Source organism: Bradysia coprophila (genome assembly GCF_014529535.1).
Source record: "Bradysia coprophila strain Holo2 chromosome X unlocalized genomic scaffold, BU_Bcop_v1 contig_132, whole genome shotgun sequence".
In the NCBI taxonomy this organism is placed as follows: Eukaryota; Metazoa; Arthropoda; class Insecta; order Diptera; family Sciaridae; genus Bradysia; species Bradysia coprophila.
Genome location: NW_023503297.1, coordinates 473,093 through 489,175, shown reverse-complemented (window position 1 = coordinate 489,175; position 16,083 = coordinate 473,093). Strand labels below are relative to the sequence as shown.

At 37.1% G+C, this 16,083-nt stretch overlaps 1 protein-coding gene across 1 annotated transcript in view; it reads right to left on the bottom strand.

Annotated features, from left to right (window-relative positions):
* Nucleotides 1-16,083, bottom strand: part of LOC119067993 (hemicentin-1-like) — a 130,257-nt gene that overhangs the window by 44,962 nt on the left and 69,212 nt on the right. The window contains exons 2-3 of the mRNA XM_037171354.1: nucleotides 5,691-5,823; nucleotides 4,152-4,360 (exon numbers count right to left, since the gene is read on the bottom strand). Coding sequence (XP_037027249.1) covers nucleotides 4,152-4,360; nucleotides 5,691-5,823 — 342 coding nt within the window. The remainder of the gene's footprint in view (nucleotides 1-4,151; nucleotides 4,361-5,690; nucleotides 5,824-16,083) is intronic.

Here is a 16,083-nt window from a genome sequence, read left to right as displayed (position 1 = left end):
CTTTAAGATGGTTGGAAATGTTGCGCCCGTGAGAGTTATACCTGGCCGTAGTTCCGGAACAAACCGTTGCCGTTGTCGAATCGATTCGTGTGACGAGATAGAAACCCTTGCTCATGTTCTCGGATTCTGCCTTCAAGGTGAACTGTTGCGACACGACAGACATAACAAAGTTGTGAGGCTACTGGCAAATGATCTACGGGAAAGTAAATGGTCTGTCATTGTAGAATTTCCATGCGTACAGACGGCTCAAATAGGAGAGTAGATTTGATCATTTATGATAACAACACGAAAGAAGGTTTTATACTTGATCCAACGATCCGTTTCGAATCTGATGAAAATCAACCTGAGGCTGTAGACGAGGAAAAAAGAAGAATATACGAACCATGTATACAAGACATCAAAATTAAATGTAAATTGAAAGAATTGAAAGTGATTGGCCTCCTATTGGGCGCAAGGGGAACAATTCCAAAATTCTTCGTTAATTTCTGCAAACAATTCAAAATCAGCAATTCAGTAATCGAAAATATAGTAATTGAAGTGGTACGAGGAAGTTCAAGGATTTTACACAATCACACTTACGATCCAACCCGATCTTAGGTAGCAATTTAAAATTATTCAATGCGATGACCAATTTGTACAGTATACTGTGTCTAACGGCAAACATTGTTGTAATGTCAGTGTTTATTTATTGAATGAATAAATGTATATATATAACTATACTAAGTTCACTCATTTGCTCCTGGTCCGGAAATGCTGATCCAAAGTGTCTTAATCGATGTCAGTGTCCCTAGATTGTTCCAATTAGTTCTTTAAGGTTGTTAAAGAGCAATTTAGGAAATACTTGTTCTAAACAATATATGGCCGAATTTCTAAACCATGGCGAATACTGGTGTTTTCACCGTAGTTGTTTTTCGAAAACGGAGATTTCATTTTAGTGAAATTGGTGTCAAAAATCACAAAAAAGAGTATGAAGTCTGGTATTACGAAAAACCCCACCAATCCAAAAAATTAATGATGTCACTCCAGAATTAAATAATCAAGTCGAAACAAATTAGCAATAGCAATAAAAAACAAAAACTCACAACTCCAACTCCATAGAAAAAAAACGCTCTGTGTTCAACAAGTGTTTGCTAAAGTTATTGATGCGGTAAATTAATTATCTAACGTTTTGTGGATACAATTTGGGGTATTAAAAAAACTCTCGAAGCAGCAATATCAATATTAGTTCCCTCTTATATAAATTGTGCTATTCACTCATATAATGCATGTACGGGTTGTATAATTTCATTCTGCATTCATATTGAACACGAACTAGCTGGCTGAAAAGAGCAAGGGCATAATTAGACAGTTTTTCGATTCGATTTACTTTTAATTTGAATTACGTAACACAAACTGCAATGTCTCTCGACAGTTGCAACATTAAAATGTCAAAGAGGCAAGTTAATTGGAGAAGCCAAGCAAAGAAGAAAAACCTGTCGTCAATTTTTTTCATTTTTTTGTAAAAATCCAAATTGGATTTTATTTTCAAGTCTATCATGGGTGCACAGAGACTCGTATTTATATGCTAAGTGATTGGTAGAAGCACTAATTCTATGAAGAGAAATCGATCTTAAATACAACTAAATTCAACTTTTTACTTGGTTCATTCTACAGTTTAAATTGTTCCACATCGTTCCACATTTTGTCAACAAAAGAAGCGTAAAGAGAGTCGTTTCAGAAAAAAATTGGAAATGGGACGAACTCGATGTGGAGTGTTTTCCAAGAAACTGGAGCTTTATGTAAAAGGAAAACTTTATATTTAAATTTCAATTTTTGTTCGAGTTCGCTCCCATTTCCAATTTGCAATTTCTCGCAAAAAACTCTCTACATCGAGTTCGCACCCATTTCAAATGCAACGAAGATATGAAAAAGAAATGTATGGGCGCTAAATTCCCACCCTAGAGCAGCAGTTTCGCTTCGCGCGAAATTCCTCGATACCTGTGAACGAGTTCGTTAGAACTTTAATCGATACTTTTGAAAAATAAACGAGTCGATGACGGGGTACTGTGGTACGAATAAATATTTGGCGAAAATGGTAAGGAGGGATTCTTTTGAAAATCCACCTATCAAAATCGGACCCATTTCGTCTGGGATTGATATATAGATGGTTTGAAAGGTCTTTGCCAGTAGACCTCAAAACAGGCCTCACACAGTCTCGAGCCACACCTGGTTGCTGGTGGAAGATCTCCGAAGTTGGAAAAATAGTGTTTTTTATCCGAATTTTTTGGCCGTTATAAATGATCGTTCCGGGTGAGAGTGGGCTCGTTGGAGAGCTGAGCTTAAGTACTTTCGGGTAATGTCTAGTTTGATTAGATTCATTGATATATGTTTGCAAAAATTTGCAAGAAAAATTTTCAAAATCTGTGCGAACTTTAGACAGGTCTGGGCTGGTACTGATGACGCTTAATGTGAACCTAACTTGCTAGTTGTAACATACATTGTCTAAGCTTTCCGTTGATACCTCATTTGTAGTGCTGGTGATTGCTGACATAACAGAACTTTATGTTAGTACAACCGCTACTCGTAAAACTCGCCAGCACTGCAAATGAGGTATCAATGAAAAGCTTAGACAATGTATGTTACGACTAGCATCTTAGGTTCACATTAAGCGTCATCAGTACCAGCTCAGACCTGTCTAAAGTTCACACAGATTTTGAAAAAAATTTCTTGCAAATTTTTGCAAACATATATCAATGAATCTAATCAAACTAGGCATGACCCGAAAGTACTTGAGCTCAGCTTTCCAACGAGCCCACTCTCACCCGGAACGATCATTTATAACGGCCTAAAATTTCGGATAAAAATGGTCGAATCAAATGTAGATGCGACCTTTTAGAGGAGACTGGCTTTCATTGTCAATTGTGAATGTCCAGAACGATAGTAAGTCAGGTGGTTGAACGGACCTACCGATTTGGTTCGGTTCTTAACTGAAACGAGAAGATTATCAGATCTATAATAACTCATGGTCTGGAAACAGACTATCCCAAAATGACAAATGACAAACGAGAATCGTTCTAGTTGAACCATCCATGTGTGTAAGCAGGTGTCCATTGATAATCGCCATACTAAAGATATATGTTACATTCTTTGTCATATTGTCAATTTCCCAACATTCGAATATGTTACAGCAATGTGCTTCAAGGAAGAATATGACGATAATAAAAAACGAATTTGCGAAGCGGAAAATTTACGGTGTTTGAATTTCCTAAACGGGAATTCCGAACATAACAGCACAACCGCAAATGTACTTTTTTCATCATATTCATTGAATGCATGAATTTCTATGCTCCTGAATGCTCACCAAACAAATACCGTAGCCAATACGATTTCAATAAAATGAAATGAGTATTTGTAGAGAATATTATGCTAATCGTAGTCTTCGAATCGATTTTACTTTTCAATGAGCATTTTTCTTCCATTTTTTTCGTGTTCGTCATCGGAAAAATTGATATGAATATTATGTACAGTGATGAAGAAGTAGCCTGATAATAAGTTATTCAACGGTTATCATATGGTTTTCATGTTGAAGTATTTTAATCCAATTATTTAAACCACATGAAGAATATATTGCTGCCGATTGCTGCCAATGCGATACACGATGTTCGAAAAAAAGAGTTTCGAATCAAAATGAACATTGAGCATGAAAAGAAAATTTTTCGAATTCAATTTTCTCTTTGAAAAGAACCGAAATTGCAAAATCTCAGTCAAATTTTAAGCAATATCGAATGTCTGGATGCTGTGTTGATAAAAATGACCTGTCGATACTTAAAGATTGTTGGAAATTTTCAATACAATACCAATATATGTTCAGTTCACGGGTACCTTTTTTTGTGTTGAGGCCAATTTCAGCACCCTGCATTCGAAGCAATGAAATTATCAATTTGTTGGAATAAAATGTTCTCAAATCTCTACACCTACGGAGATTTTGTTCGACAACGGTGTGTCATAAAATAGCACAAAAAACGACAGTCTATCCAAAGCACATGCGTTAGCGTTAGGTATTGTGGGTGCGAATTATATGAAGATAGGTTCCCGTACCGTGAGTACGGGTTCTGAAACCGTCTGATACTTTTACCCATCGACCTTCAAGTTCATTCGTGTTTACATCTTACCTATTACGGTTAAATTGATTTTTAAATTTCGCGTCGGAGAATTTCGAAAGTCGACACGACATCTGTACATTCCTTCGTCCGAAATTCTAACATTATCCACTCTCAGTTGAGCTGGATGATACGATGTGCTAAAAAATGCCCTCGAACCGAACACAGTTGGTGATGACCAAAGTTTCGCCTGGTTAAATTGCCGTCCTCTGACGTCGAAACTGCAAGTAAACAAAAGCATTGACCAAAATATTTGTCTGGTGACAGTACACACAGTGTAAATAGGCACATTACATTACAGCGCTACAAGTTTGAAACAAGGTTCTGAAAGTAAGACTCAGAAACCTGACCTGACCTGAATTTAACAGATTTTCAGGTAAACGTTAGGTAAGTTCAGGTCAGGTAAAAATCAGGTCACATTCAGATAATTTGAACATCAGGTTACTGGCAGGCTTGAGCGCCGACGGAGAAACCTCAGCGGCGGCTAGCCGAAAAAAAAATTCTCGGCGGCGGCGAAAAAGTCGGCTTGAGCCGGCCTAAAACGGCTCGGCTGGAGGTTCCTTTTAACTTTTTTTCAAAATAAAAACGTTTAGATAAATTCATGGAAAATGAACTAGTAAGCATGAAAATGAAATTGTACGGAAAGCGAAAATGTAGGTAGATTAGGTTGTTCAAAGTGCAAGTGGAACTGGTCTTGTTACAAGCAAGTCTCTAAGTCTAGGGTTCACTAACACGTCAAGTTTTATTGCCTCAAAACTTGAACTAAATGGAAAATCATGCTCCGGTACACTCATTTAACTCATTAAGAAAATGGTTTTCGAGAAGAAATCGAAAGCTCACGAAAATCAAGTAAAAATTGAAAAGAAAAAAAAATCGAGAAAATTCGTAAAGATCGATAAAGTTTTCTCAAATTTGTGAATTAACTGATTTGTGCGCCTTCGGCTCGTTCCGCAAAGGTCATACTTGCCAAAACAACAAACTTAGAAGCGAGGACGTAATATACCATTCTGGAAAATTCATGAAAATTCAAGAAAATTTTCAAAATTTTCTTAATTTTGAAAAAAAAAAATTCAAAATGTACTTGAGCTGCTTAGGATCAACAGGAATCTCGGTTTTCAAAATTGTTTCACCCATTCACCTTTCGAAATCTTTATTTCATTTTCCAGCCGTTTCAAGCCGGCTTGAGCCGTGTTTTTGGCACCGGCACGGCTTAAAAATGGCCGGCGGCGGCTTGTTCGGCGGCTTATTTTCGGCGGCGCTCATGCCTGGTTACTTTTTATTCTGACCTGTTCAGAGCCTTATCGGTTGATTTTTTCCATATAACAATATTTGTAATCAACATTCAAACTTTAATGTGCAACCTTGCATTTGTAGGTGGATTCGTGCTCGCTATAACTAAGCGAACATTTATTAATCATGCCCACTCTACAAGTGCGGAAAAATCTCGAAAAAAACGTGAATTTCGACATGCTCTTAAAAAGCTACTAGCTACAACATAACATTGAGTTAAACCCGTCTGTGAATGAGATCCATTTCAACAAATCACAATACCTGTATAGCGGTTCACCGTCGCCTTCGCGAAACCATAACACCATGTACACAGCATCATCCCGTTCCAATGGGTTAATATCACAGGGGAGCATCGCTTGACGAGCTAAAACACCTTGTACTGTTGTGATGGGTACTGAAAGTAAAGTAAAAGAGCAAAATCATAAAATTATTCCGTTGAATTATTCCGAATTACAAAAATTTCGTAGTTTTAAAATGAAAAATTTGTATTTGTCATTCATTTCGCTGTTTGTTCTTTATTCTGTTTTTCTTGTGTGTGTGCCAGCAGATGATGTGGCTTGTATATTAAGTGAAAGACGGAAAAAAAATGCTCTGGAGCTACAAATTTTAATTATCCATCTGTTTACAGGAAATATTAATGTCACTTAATATAACTGTACTTTGATTACCGTTGTGGAAAATAAATATAAAAGAAAAATTGTGGCGGTGCTGTACGAGTGTTGACATTATAAGATCCCTCTTCCGGTGTCACTTGCATTTTGTAGCGATTCAATTAATTTGAAATGTACCATCGCACGGTGGGGCTGAACAACGTTTTTTCGGCAAGTCAATGTACATGAAATTTTATTCATGATTATGAAAGGACGTCACCTCACGATTACTTTAAGGCCCGTCATTGGGAAATGGGTGGAAATGTGTTCAAATATGCCTTGGCGACCTAAAGAGACTATGCCCGAATACAATGGAAAGCATAAGAGGTGAGTTTCTTTGAATTTTTTCGGTGAATTTTTGCGATACAATTTTACATACATTTTCGGGAAACTGTCCTGTCATTTCCTAATGACGGGCCTTAACGCAGAAATGCACTGTGTGTGGGTTGTCTTTGAATTGTATACAATACAAAGTGTTTTTGTTTGTACACCAGCTGGTGATATTCAGCTGGTGCTCATTCTGCATACCAGAAACTTTTAGCAATTGTAGGTTCCTAAAAAAATACAACTGTGGTGATACCCAATATATGTCAATGTCGAATTTCTCGAAATATTTAAATGAAAATTTACAAAAGCTGAAATGCGGAGTAATTTTGAGTAATTTTCTAATTTTTTTTTTTTTTCATGGCTATTTATTTATTTATTTATTTATGCAATTGTTACATTTGGTTTTACAATGTTTAGATTCAATGGATAGTGCTCAGCTAGTTTGTGGTTTAAGCTTTTCATACTGATGATGTTTCAATTGGTTTTGAATTACTATTGGCGATTATTTGATTTAATTTGGGCAGAAGAAAATTTTCAAAAAACTTCCAATGAATTTTGTATTTATTATTTCCTAATTTTTCGTGTTATTACTTCTATTCATATTTACATGGCTATTTACACAGGATTCAGTTGTTCAGTGAGATTTCTGATAATTGGATTTTCAGAGAAGATTAGTTTGTTTAGAAATTTTTGGGAAATTTTCGCAATTTATTCGGTAATGGTTGGGATAGAGGCGAGTCTATGCAAGTCTGTAGTTTCATGATGATGTGGTAGATTCAGAATTATCTTTAGGCATTTGTTTTGTATAGTTTGAAGTTTTTGAATATGGCTTATGGCGCAACGTCCCCACACTGGGCATGCTGATAGTAGGCAACTTTGTATGATTGCTCTAAAGACACGAATTTTGTTGGTCGTATTTAATTTGGATCTTTTGTTCAAAATGGGGTACAATGCCCCGAGAAGTTTCAACGATTTGACCTGTACATTGTCAATGTGTGACCTGAACGTGAGTGTTTTGTCCAGGGTGACTCCCAGATACTTGAGAGAGTTTTTCCATGCAATCTCAGTATTCCGGACCGTAATACCAGTGGAAGGGAGCCACTTTTGAGCTCTTCTTCTAGTGAAGAAGATGGCATTTGTTTTGGAGTCATTCAGTTTAATTTTCCACTTGGTGGTGAATTCGGTGAGTTGTTTACTGGCCGTGTTCAGGCTTTTAACGATTTTTGCTGGAGATTTCGCGGACTTGTATAGGGCAGTGTCGTCTGCAAAGAATGCTTTTGCGCTTTTGGTGATTTTCAGGTCCGAAGTAAAGAGTGGGGCTGAGAACGCTACCTTGGGGAACTCCAGCAAGAATTAGGAAAACATTGGATTTATGATCATTGATTGATACGTAAAACGACCGCTTGTGTAGGAATGATTCAATGATCTTTATCAGATACAATGGAAATTTGAGAACAAACAATTTATGTATAAGACCTTTGTGCCATACACTATCGAATGCTTTTTCAATGTCGAAGGTCACCATGCCGGTCGAGTGTTTCTTCCTAAGTGCTTCTTTGATATGATTACAAACTCTGACAAGTTGGTGATTGGTCGATTCTTCTTCTTCTTCTTTTTCAGCCTGTTTCTATCCACTGCTGGATGTAGGCCTCTCCAACTTCTTTCCATTTCGTACGATCCATTGCCATTTGCTGCCAGTTTGTACCTGCAATATTCTTAATTCCGTTTGTCCATCTCTCTGGTGGTCTACCTATAGCTCGTCTTTTATATGGTCGCCAGTTCATGATCTTTTTGGTCCAACGTTCGTCTGTCCTTCTTGCAATATGTCCCGCCCAGCTCCATTTCAGAGATGCTATTCTTTCCATGACATCAACGACCCTGGTTTGTTGTCGAATCCATTGATTCGTCATTCTGTCTCTGAGTGTTATTCCAAGCATACTCCGTTCCATGGCTCTTTGTGTCACTCTCAATTTTTCTTCGGATGCTTTCGTTAAAGTTAACGTTTCCGCTCCATAAGTGAGCACTGGAAGGACACAAGTGTCGAAAACTTTGCGTTTCAGACTATTATTCATTTTGCTTTTGAAAATTAGTCTGAGTTTTCCGAACGCTGCCCATGCAAGACCAATCCTACGTCTTATTTCTGCAGTTTGGTTGTCCAGACCTAACTTCAGCTTATGTCCTAGATATACGTAGCTGTCGACTCGTTCAATGACAGTGTCACCAATTTTGATTTCTCTATCGTCCCCGATGTTGGTCATGACTTTTGTTTTCGATAAGTTCATCTTGAGGCCAACTTTGTTTGCCTCTTCACTTAACTGTTGTAGCATAAGCTGAGCCTGACCTATATTCGCTGCTATCGGTACAATGTCATCAGCGAAGCGGAGATTGCTCAGGTACTCTCCATTTATCTTTATTCCCATTTTACTCCAGTTTAACTTCCTAAAAACACTCTGCAGAATCGCCGTGAATAATTTCGGTGAAATGGTGTCACCCTGCCTTACACCTCGGCCAATTCTGAATTTCTCCGTGCTCTTATGAAGTTTTATACATGAAGTAGCATTTTTGTACACATATCGAATTGTGTTGGAGTACCTTGAGTCTACTCTACATTCGTCTAATGCGTCCAATATCGACCATGTTTCCACTGAATCGAAAGCTTTTTCGAAGTCTATGAATAGCAAGACTATGTCGATGTTGTATTCACGACACTTCTCAATAAGCGTTCTCATCACTTGCAAATGGTCGTTTGTGCTGAAACCAGATCTGAAAGCAGCTTGTTCAACAGGTTGGTAGAAGTCGAACTTGTTAGTGTTCCTCTTCGTAATGATTTTCATAAACAACTTGTAGAGTGTTGACAATAGGCTTATGGGCCGGTAATTTTCCAGCTTTGTTATGTCTCCTTTTTTATGCAGCAATGTAATTACCGCATTTTCCCAAGCTTCTGGTACTTCTTCCCATTGGAGACATTGATTAAACAAAGCCGTGATTGCCTTTAATAAGGAGTCTCCACCTAGTTTAATGGCTTCCACTGGAACACCATCTTCTCCTGGAGACTTTTTGTTTTTCATCTCGGCTACTGCGGCCTTGACTTCATCAACAGTTATGTCGGGCATATCATCCGATCCCACGTTTCTTATTATTGGTCTATCTTCGGTTTCTTCCGTTGGACTCTGTCTTGCTGAAGAAAACAAATTCTCATAAAATTCTGTTGCAATATTTAATATCGCATTTCGATCCGTTTGGATCGTTCCTGTTTTGTCTCGTAATTTGAAGATTTCTTTTTTGGCGTTTGTCATTTTTCTCCGTAGGACTTTCATATTGCAGTTAGCTTCAATTATGTTTTGAGCCAATTGGACATTATATTTTCTTTCATCTGATCTCCTTGCTTTGTTGATACTTTTAGACAAGTTCCGGTATTCCACCGAATCTCGTCCTCCGTTTTTTACCAACGCTGCTCTGCTTGCGATCAGGTCTAATGTTTCTCTGCTGAGTTTTGATTCTTTCCCTTGGACGGATTTGCATTTGGATTTCATGAAACCCATTATTGTATCGACGATTTTGGTATTCAATTCGTCCAATGTTTCACATTGATTGTTGACGTTATCTAATTCGGCAGTCATTTTCGTAGCAAATTCTTCATTTTGTGTGTAAAGCCGTTGTACGTCAATCCTTTCACTTTTCTGAACTAGTTGTGATCTTTGAAATCTGGTATTTAACGTGACTCTTGCACGAACCATTCGGTGATCACTACCTGTTGAAAAATTGTTTAGGACCGTAACGTTCTTAACGGTTGACTTACAGCCAGTTATGATGTAATCGATCTCATTTTTCGTTACACCATCTGCACTAGCCCAAGTCCATTTACGTTGAGGCTTTCCTGCAAAAAATGAATTCATTGCGTACAAATTGTGTTGCTGTAGGAAGTTGAGTAAAACATTTCCACGCTCATTTCTTTGGTCGTTGCTAAAACTGCCAATAGAAACTTCGGAGTCTTCTTCTCGTTTTCCCAGCTTCGCATTGAAATCACCGATGAGATATTGGTAATGTGATGGGTTTTCGTCCAGAGCTTTCTCGACATCTTCATAGAATCTTTCTACTTCTTCGTCATCATGGGTGGACGTGGGTGCGTAAACCTGAATTAATTTGACACTGTATCTGTTATTTATCTTCAGGCTTACGTATATCACTCGATCGGATATGCTTTTCGTGTGAGTTATGCGATCCGACCACCGCTTGTTTATGAACAATCCGACACCGTCGATTGACCGGAGCGAAAGCCGAATTGCTCATTTGCGAGCAAGTTATTGGCTGATATATGTGATTTCAGCCTGCTAAGTATAGTCTTCTCTAGTACTTTACTAAGAGAGTTCAGTAAGGAAATTGGTCTGTAATTACAGGCTTGGGCATAGTCTTTTCCAGGCTTTGGAATTGGAACAACTTTTGCACATTTCCAGGAAGTAGGAAAATATGATAGCCTGAGGCAAGAACGAAATATGTGCATTATCATAATGATAGCCTTTTTTGGTAATTGTTTCAGCAAAGTGTTGGTAATTGAATCGTCACCAGGACTTTTCCTATTTTTGAGTCCACGTATCAATTTAGAGATTTCCCGTGGGGTTGGTAGATTCACTTCTTTGATTTCTGGGAGCAAGAATTTGACATTATTGCAAGACATACCAACTGCCATTTCTGTGGCGGGGTCACTCTTGTCGTTAAACGTAGTACTATGAGCCTTACAGAAGACACTACCGATTTCATTTGCCTTTTCTAGGTCTGTGGCTAATTATATTAATTAAATATGCATAATAAAATATTTTAAATTTGGGCTTAAAGTAATCGTGAGGTGACGTCCTTTCATAATCATGAATAAAATTTCATGTACATTGACTTGCCGAAAAAAAGTTGTTCAGCCCCACTGTGATCGTACTTGACGCACCATTTTTTACTTTAAATAAGTGCGTAAAGTACGTAGTATTCGTCGTTCGTAGGTTTGAAGCTTGATGGATAATATATAAAACAACCGAATCAATAGTTCTACTAGTGTTATGTACGCTCGCCACCCATCTACGACTACGTCCAACTTTTTCGATGGTGAAGTGCGTCTTACTGGCCATTTAGAGAGCGAGGCATAGTGTCACAATTGACAGAATTCTTTTGTTCTAATGTCAATTTAGACACTATACGTTGCTCTACATGTGGAAGAAACCTTTTTGGAAAAGTACAACCATCGTTTGGTGTTAAAATGTGTTAGCTTTAAATAAAAAATAGAAATGTTTGTGGTGATGTAATCTCAGTCCGAGAAAACTCAATACTTCACGAAAATTGACACATATATGTCCAAGGCATGAAAAGTCTTTTCTTTAAGACAAAGTGTGATATATATCTGTTTCCAGTGCTTTACAGCATAAAAACTGAAATGCCTTTCAAATGATTTCGTCCATAGAGACGATATTTTCGTTTAACAAAATATGGAAAATCTGACATCGGCGAAACTTGACGTCACACCAAAACTACATCTTAATAAATTTTTTTGCGTGCAGAACCTTTGCAGAACCTACTGGTTTCCTGAATACAGCTTCCTACGGCTACTTTATATTCGCCTTAAAAAATTCTCTGCGAATTTTAGCTTCACATGGGATAAGTGGACTACTGTAAACTGCTGTGGTTTCATCCACGACTTAAAAAAGTGAAAAACTGATGTACCGTAATACGTAGGAAAATCGGAAAATATTCATACACTACTATTATATTTTTATCATTTTTTAGCGAAGATTAGAAATCTAGTCCAGAAAGAAATAATCGGAATAATCGGTGATCAAAGCTTTTTTTTTATTTAATATTTTCGAACTTCTTTTTTATTGGACATACATAGTGCATTTTACACATAGTGAATTTTCGCATGGGTTAGCTTAGCAAAATGGATTGAAAAATTTAATTTAATTCTCTGAAAATGGGTTCTGCTCTCCGACCGCCCAGCAAATGTGGTGTGATATTCCATCACAGTTCCCATCATTAGCCTTATATGAAATTAAAATCACGTTTCGAACACTTTATAATATCGCTTCAGAATAAAGACAAATTGCCCTGTCCAATGTAACCCCCTGATAAAACGAAGTGTTTGTTTGCATTCGTGTAGCTCATCGTGATGAATATTCGTTATGACTCGTGATAATTATTATGCAACACAATGTTACTTAATATTTCACTTATCGAGCGAATACAATAGATCAAACTGTTTGTATATTTATCACATACGCGCGGTGTTCGGATGTCAAAATTACTTACCTAGAAGTTTAATTCAAAAATTACACTTCAGTTCTATGTTGTTGTCTCGTTTTCGCTTATGTGATAAAATAGAGTACACACTTGTCACTATCAGTCAGGGACTAAACTAAGGAACATCGCAGGTGGGAATTTTCCCACCTGCGCCCCTCTAATTCCCACCTGCGAATCCAGATCTGCCCACAAGAAAAATTACAATTACCTGACTTGAAATAGTCAAATGAATGTAATTTTAATACAAATTTTGCCTGCGGCGCATTGAACCTAGTTGGAAAATGACAATGGCATTGCCGATATCAGTTTTTTTAAATCTTTTATAATCATTTAGATAGAGATACAGATACAGAATCAAAGTATTTCACATTTGTAGCTTTCACTTTCCTAAAAACTAAAAAGAATGGAAAGAAAATATGGTTGCCATGTAAAAAGTGACACTAAAGGAACTAAATCATTCGAAAGGTCTTGGCCTAGAACTACTTTCAGTGGAGTGGCGTATGAAAAAAATGGAGTTTTTAACAAAAATGTGAATCTTGTTTCTCATTTATTTTTCTCTGGTAAAAATCGTAAAAATCGGTAGAAATTCTCAAAAAATGTATGTATGCAGGGTAAACATCCGAGATTTTTTCAGATTTTTTGGACCCCTATTTAACGATGAAAAAATTCAATTATTTTTTCCATATGCTAGACAAAAGTGCTACTACCGTTTTTGGTCACTTGATTTGTCTTCATGGAATGTGCCTACATTATGTAATTTACTCAGATTTTTTTTTTTAATTGCGGAACACACCCTCATTTAACGATGAATATTTGAAAAAATATTTTTAGCTCTAAGTAAAAATTCTGCAAAAATCACAGAACGTTACTTGAGAATTTTTTCAGAATTTTCAGTTACATCTATCGAGAGATATAAATTATAGACAAAACTCACCCTCATACCCAAAAACTCACCACTATTGTGATTTTTAGAGCTGATATTCTACCAAAAACACCTTTTAGTCCAGTAAACCGATAATTTTCCACAGGTAAAAAGCCCTAACATGACCGAAAAATTGAATTCCAGAAAATTGCAGATTATTATCAGGTATGATCGGCAACTTGACTAGACTTTACATTTTGACATTTTGAATGATTTTTTGGATGAAAGACTCTAGACTTACGGTCAGGGGAATAATTCCCTTTAAATCGTAATAGTACATTTCGTACATAGGACCTAGGTCTTTTTTAGCGTGTGAGAAGTTTCCAGACAGAGCCGAAGGTGAAGACGAAGTCGCACGTTTAGGGTCCTAGGTATCAAAAATATAATTACGTCAACGTCCTGAACGCATGATATTATTTTTGGATAAAAATTTTTACTTTGGCGCCCAAGATTTTGTGTTTAGGCGCCCCTTCGAAAAGTTTCCCACCTGCACAGAAATCCTTATTTTAGTCCCTGCTATCAGTCTCGGCAAGCCTCGACTTCTTCGTGACAAGTGTGTAATATATATTACTGCCATGTGCCATGGTCCAGTAATTGGAAGTTCATAATGCTAAATTTAATAAGGACAACCACGCGTATGTGCGTACAGTACATTGTTCATTCGTATAAACAAGCACATGCACATTTGTTTGCATGAGGGGATCAGCTGACAAACATGTGAAACAAAATGTGTCACTCATTTGGAAGTTGCCGACTGTACTATATCAACTCATTGTATTATTTACCAAATGAGTCGTCTCAAAGAGAAATTATACATTTTTACGGCCGTCCCCCAGTTCGATTATTGTTCATTTTCGACCTTAGACTCGTCTTAAACTAATGATATGCTATTTGCAGCATCCTGTCAATCACATTGACCCGATAGAACGACCATGTCAATAACGATTTTTTTAAAATGACTTCCGTTAAGAGTCGACGCGTCAGCATTGTCACGGAATTCTGCAACGCTACCACTGTCGGTGAGTGGGTGACATCTGTTCGGGGTGTCCTACTGAATTTCGAAAAAAGTCGAAGACAGTGCAAAAAAATCCATTGGAAAATGATGGGAAATTTGACATAAAAAATCAAATTGCATTCGTTAAGCAGATTTTTTGAAACCCACCAAATTTTTCGTTTAACTTTTTTTTCAAATATTTTTCATTCAAACCGAAACCACAAAAAGAACCGTTACATTTTAACAAAATATATTCGTAACAAAACTTCAGCAACATCCAGTTACCCAAATGCTCCTATTAGTGCCAGTACTATCCCATTTTCTTTGGAACTCTACATGGTAGAAAAATCATGAAAGCGCACAACACAAAGTGTAAAGAGAAATATAGCCAAGAGAAATGACACGTAGAATACATTTATAGTTATTTAGAGTGAATAAAAACCAGAAAGGGGACGACATTTATCGATACTTTTATATTTCGGAATTAACGTAGATTATGGCTTTCATTGTTCCGGTGGTTGTATGAAACTAAAAGAAAGCGACGACATACAAAAAAGTATAATAACATTTATGCGGCGCATAGATATAACGCTGAGTTTTGGTCTATACATTTGTATGGTCTTTACAGTTACAGTACGAATGGATATAAAAACGAGCATTTTCCGACAAAATGCAAGAATTATTATCAGCGATGTTCACGTTAATGCAAAAATACACTCGTCCGGCAAAAAGGTTTTATGAGTTACCCTGCAAGGACGGTTGGACGTGGCTCGTATTTTAAATTTAATTACAGTATGGGTTGAAGTAGGACACTAAATGTGATAGTAGGTTTCGTGGAAAATATATCAATTATATGTGTCGATGCATAGAGTCAGAGGTAGTGAATTTTCAGCATGCATGAATTTACCTCAGCTGTTTTTCATGATACACAATCAACAGTTATGTACATACATGAAAATGATAAAAAGTTGAAAAGTCCACTTTGTGTGTGAAGTGTATTGATCCAAGGCGAAGCTAAGGTCAAGAATCACACGAAAACGAGACTTTACATGCTTTTGAAACCTAAACCAATTCTCTTGTTTTCCCTAGATGTGTAATAGGCCACTTTCGACTCTAGGGAAAACAAAAGCATGTAAAACTGTTTATACGTCTTTATACGGGTTTACCACGCACGTGCGAGTGTCAGCTTCAACCAGGGACTAAAATAAGGATTTCTGTGCAGGTGGGAAACTTTTCGAAGAACGCCTAAACACAAAATCTTGGGCGCCAAAGTAAAAATTTTTATCCAAAAATAATATCATGCGTTCAGGACGTTGACGTAATTATATTTTTGATACCTAGGACCCGAAATGTGCGACTTCGTCTTCGCCTTCGGCTCTGTCTGGAAACTTCTCACACGCTAAAAAAGACCTAGGTCCTAGGTACGAAATGTACTATTACGATTTAAAGGGAATTATTCCCCTGACCGTAAGTCTAGGGTCTTTC